Source organism: Oenanthe melanoleuca, chromosome 2 (genome assembly GCF_029582105.1).
Source record: "Oenanthe melanoleuca isolate GR-GAL-2019-014 chromosome 2, OMel1.0, whole genome shotgun sequence".
Lineage (NCBI taxonomy): Eukaryota > Metazoa > Chordata > Aves > Passeriformes > Muscicapidae > Oenanthe > Oenanthe melanoleuca.
The window spans coordinates 140,945,544-140,950,245 of record NC_079335.1 but is presented as its reverse complement, the minus strand read 5'-3'; the positions used below and the strand labels follow the sequence as shown (position 1 = coordinate 140,950,245).

The following is a 4,702-nucleotide window of genomic DNA, read 5'->3' as shown; positions in this document are numbered from 1 at the left end:
CGGCGCGCTCCCCTTGGCGGGGCACCCCCGGCTCCCCCCCGCGCATCCCCGCGGCCCCGGGCCCGTCCGGGGGAGGGGCGTGGGCGCTGTCACTTACCGGGGCGCCCCGCACCACGTGTGCGCTCGCCCGGGCTTCCATTGGCCCGAGGCACGTGTCGGAGCGCCCGGGCCCGCGACGTCAGCGGCGGGGGCCCCGTTAAAACCTAAAGGACAACAACCCGAGTGGAAGTGCCCGGGCGCGGCGGCGGCGGCCGGCGGGGCGTAGCGCGGCGCAGGGCGGGCGGCAGGGCAGGGCGGGACGCCCCCCCACCCGCGGCGGCCCCCGCATGTGCGGGCGCGGGGCGGCGCGGGGCGAGGCGCTGCCGGCCGGAGCCCCGCGGGGCGCCCCTCACCGCCCTGCCCTCCGCGGGACACCGGCTGCCGAGAGCCCGCCTACACCCCGCCCCGACACCGGCGCTTCGTTTTTTCTCTTGCACCCCCCCTCCGCTCCCCGATTATTATTATTTTTATTATCGCTAATTTTTCCTCCGCGGATGAGGCGCGGCGGCGGCGGCGGCGGCCGGGGGAGCAGGCGGCAGCGCGCCGCGGGACCGAGCGGCTGAGCGGCGGAGGGAGGCGGCGAGCGGCGGCGGGAGGACCGGAGCCCCTGTGTTTTCATTTTTCTGGCAAAGTTGGAAGTGGTGCAGGCTCGGCTGCTGGCTTGCGGGTCTCCCTGCATTTGTCTCTTAATTTTTTAAAAATTATTCTTAATTTTAATTTTTTTTCCAATTTTTTTTTTCCCGAACTCTGGATTTTGAATGCCGGGCGAAGCCAGGAGAAACGAAAGCAAATAGACACCTGTGTGTTCGTGTGTATATATACATATATATATATATATATAAATATATATATTAAAAAATTAAAATAAAGAACAAGCGACTGCAGCAGCAACAACAGCCAGCGCTCGGCAGCGCCCGGTCGGCGGCGGGCGGGCAGCGGAGCCGTCGGCGGGGCGGCCGCGCAGCATGGAGGAGGGCGGCCGGAGCCCCCGGGAGGAGGCGGCCGAGCCGCAGGAGTCCGGCGGCGACGCGGAGCCCGGCGGCGGCGGCGTCGGGCGGCGGGGGCTGCTGCTCCCCCCCGGTGACCCCCCGCACCCCCACCCGCACCCGCACCGCATCACCAACTTCTTCATCGACAACATCCTGCGGCCCGAGTTCGGGCGGAGGAAGGAGGCGGGCGGCCCCGACGGAGAGCCCCGGCGGCCGGGCGCGGAGAGCCGCCGCAGCCCCGCCGCGGCGCCGGCCCCCGGCGCTGCGCTGCCCGGCGGCGGGGCGGGCTCGCCGGGCCGGGGGGAGGGCGGCCCCGCCGGGCTGGCCCTGCACGGCGCCGCCAAGAAGGGGGGGGACCCCGCGGCGCTGGAGGCGGCCCTGAAGGCGCGGGGGCTGAGCGGCGGCGACCTCTCGGTGAGCTCGGACTCGGATAGCTCCCAGGCCAGCTCCAACGCCGGCAACCAGCCCATGCTGTGGCCCGCCTGGGTGTACTGCACGCGGTACTCGGACCGGCCCTCCTCAGGTAAGCGCTGCTCCCCTCTCCCCGAGGCCGCAGCCCCTTCCCCGGGCTCCCCGGGCCGCCGTCGCTCGCCCGCCAGGCCGGGAAGCGGCGTGGGAGAGACCCCGCTCCCCTTTCGCTCTCCGTCTTCTTCTGGGTTTATTTTGTTTGGTTTTTTTTTTTTTTTTTTTTTTTTTTTTTCCCTGATTGGGATTTGCTTTTTGTTTTTGTTTTTTTCTTTGTTTGTTGGTTTTTTTTTGTTTGTTTTTGTTTTTTTTTTGTTTTTTTTGCGAGTGGGCGAGTTGCTTAAAACGGCCTGAAAATGCTTGAAGATGAAGGGTGGGCTGGGGGTGCGCGGAGCCGCAGGGACGAGGAGTGAACGGTCCCTCCCTCTGTCCCCGCCGCCGCGGCCGAGCCGAGGCCGCCTAAGCTCGGGGCATTTCCCACCAACTGACGAGTTTTGTCCAAAAGGGAGGAAAAAATCCCCTGTTTTGGGACTCCCCGCTCATCCTCCCAGCGAGCTCTCCTTTTCCCTGCCGGGAAACCCCCCCTGCCCTGGGTTTTGGGAAGGGGAAGTGGCATTTCCATAGGCCTCGCCCTGTTTTGATTAGTCTTTTTTCGCCAAAAACAATCCGCGATCGTTTATTTCTCTAAAAGAGGCCTCGGAGACGCCGCCGTTTCTTTTCGTTCTTTTAATTCCCCCCCATATGCTGTAGGTCAGCTCTGTGGGGGCCGGAGGACATTTCCAAGAGCCGGGAAACTTCTTTGGCAGAGTCCGTCCCTTGGCAAGGGCTTGGGCAGCAAGTCCTGAAATTATCTTAAAAAAAAAAAAAAAAAAAAAAAAATTAAAAAATTAAAAATAACAAGCGAGGGGTAAAATGTCCTTACACTACCGTGGGGACAGGAGGGCTGGCTCAGGCAGATCGGTAAAACCCCGGTTAAAAACAAGTAGAAAACACTGGAGGAAGGCATGGGAAACGTCAGGCAGGAGATCTGCTCCCGGGGAAAAGAAGGAAAAATATGGGTCTTTCTCCTACAAAAGAGGCGAGGTCGGATTTTCACCCGGCAGTCGGCTAGCTGAGGAAGGGATCGTAAAACGCGTTGAAAATTAGTTCGTAATATCTGAAAACAAACTCTTACTAAGAGGTAATATTCAGAGCTGAATTGGAATTTACTCCATTGTTCTCCAGTGCTCTCCTTTGTTAATATTTAATTAACATACATCCTCACAATGGCTCGGCCCGGGCAGAAAAGGCTCCTTGTGCTGCCGAGAATAATATTCCCGAGAATAATCCCGGCGATTCGGGTCGGGCCGTGCAGCGCCATATGGGCACTGCAACGGAGAGGCGGAGTGCTTCTGGCCAAGTAAACTGCGAGAGGATTCCCGTTAGAATTTTTATCGCCACTCACCGAAAAAAGGGGGGGAAAAAAGTAAAAAAGTATAGAGGTTTTCTTATTAAAAAAAAAAAAAATCTGTTCAGGGTACAAAATTCTGCTGCTGGTGCAAGCTTTGCTCGCCGGGCATTCCCGGGACGCGGAGGCTCGGGAGCTGGGTTTGTGGCTGGGGAGGAAGGGCTGCGGGCCCAGCCGGGCTGCGAGCGGGGCTGCGGCTCCGTTCCGCCGCCTCCCGAGCATCCCCGGCAGCCCGGCACAAAGCGGGCTCTTCCCCGCCGGGGGAGCCGCTGCCCGGGCTCGCCGCCCCGCAGGCGGCAGCGCTGCCCGCAGCAGAGCGCGGCGGTGTCGGTGCTTCTCCTCTCTCCCGGCCGTAGGTCCCCGCTCCCGCAAACCAAAGAAGAAGAACCCCAACAAGGAGGACAAGCGGCCTCGCACCGCCTTCACCGCCGAGCAGCTGCAGAGACTCAAGGCCGAGTTCCAGACGAACCGGTACCTGACGGAGCAGCGGCGGCAGAGCCTGGCCCAGGAGCTCGGGCTCAACGAGTCCCAGATCAAAATCTGGTTCCAGAACAAACGAGCCAAGATCAAGAAGGCGACGGGCAGTAAGAACTCCCTGGCAGTGCACCTCATGGCCCAGGGGCTCTACAACCACTCCACCACGGCGAAAGACGGCAAGTCGGACAGTGAATAGCCAAGGGAAAGGGGGGTGGGAGGGAAGCGAGGGAGGGAGGGGGGAGGCAGGGGTGGGGGGGCCGTTTGCAGTCAAAGTTTATACAATGCAATAATTTAATTAAAAAAAATAAAAAAGAAACATAAGGGCCAGTGTATAAAGATTATACCAGCATTAATAGTGAAAATATTGTGTATTAGATATAATTCTGCAATATTCTATGTATATATAATTTACAGGTAAGGTGGTGTAAAAATCCAAGATATCTGATTATAATTTTTTTTTTTTTTTTTTTTTGGTTGGTTGGTTGGTTTTGGTTTCGGGGGCTTGGGCTTGTTTGGTTTCATTGGTTTTTCTGGATTTTTTTTTGTTGTTGTTTTATGGAGTTTTTAGATGCTATCTTTAAGATTTTTTTTTTTTTTAAGCTTAAGTTACTTTTTTATAGACTTAAGCGCAGTTTTAATGGACATTGGACGCTGTTTTTTGAAATTCAAAAAAAAAAAAATTAAAAACAACTTTTGCTGAAGTCCAAAGATTTTTATTGCTGCATTTCACAGGACTGTGAACCGAATAAATAGTTCTCCTATTTGTTCTATGAGTTTTAACTTTTTTTTTACCCCACCCCTAAGCTTTTCTTTTTTTTTTTTTTTTTTTTTTTTTTTTTTTCCCTTTTTTTGGGTGGTTGTAGTGTTTTTGTAAATTAATTTTTTTTTTTTTTCTTTTTTTGAGTTGGGGTGTCCGGGGCTGATTTTGGGGATAGACGAGGAGAATTTAATTTTAAAAGAAAGAGGAAAAAAAAAAAAATAGAAGTAACATTAGGGAAACAAGTCTCAAAGCACCGTCTTGAAACATGCCCGGGGTCCTTTCCTGAGCCTCTACTCCTTCATCACCGCCAACGAGAGCCACGGGCGCCCGTGAATGCGGAATGCAGGCGTGGATGCTGGATAGAGATGGGGTGAGCAGCCCTCCCCTTCCAACTTGCTGGGAAAACTTTGGGAACCCCATCTCGGAAAAGCGGGAGCCTCTCTGGGATGCTGCTCCCCACGGCCCCGCTGCCTCTCCCTTTGGGCAGCCGAGGGATGGGACCCGGCTCCGCTCCGGCATCATCTC

General features: G+C 56.3%; 1 protein-coding gene across 1 annotated transcript; it reads left to right on the top strand.

Annotated features, from left to right (window-relative positions):
- The first annotated feature begins 1,002 nt into the window (after positions 1-1,002).
- EN2 (engrailed homeobox 2) lies at positions 1,003-4,182 on the top strand. Its single transcript, XM_056483362.1, has 2 exons — positions 1,003-1,551; positions 3,297-4,182. The coding sequence occupies exons 1-2, from the start codon at positions 1,005-1,007 to the stop codon at positions 3,611-3,613; spliced, it is 864 nt and encodes a 287-aa protein (XP_056339337.1). The 5' UTR covers positions 1,003-1,004; the 3' UTR covers positions 3,614-4,182.
- The last annotated feature ends 520 nt before the right edge of the window (positions 4,183-4,702 follow it).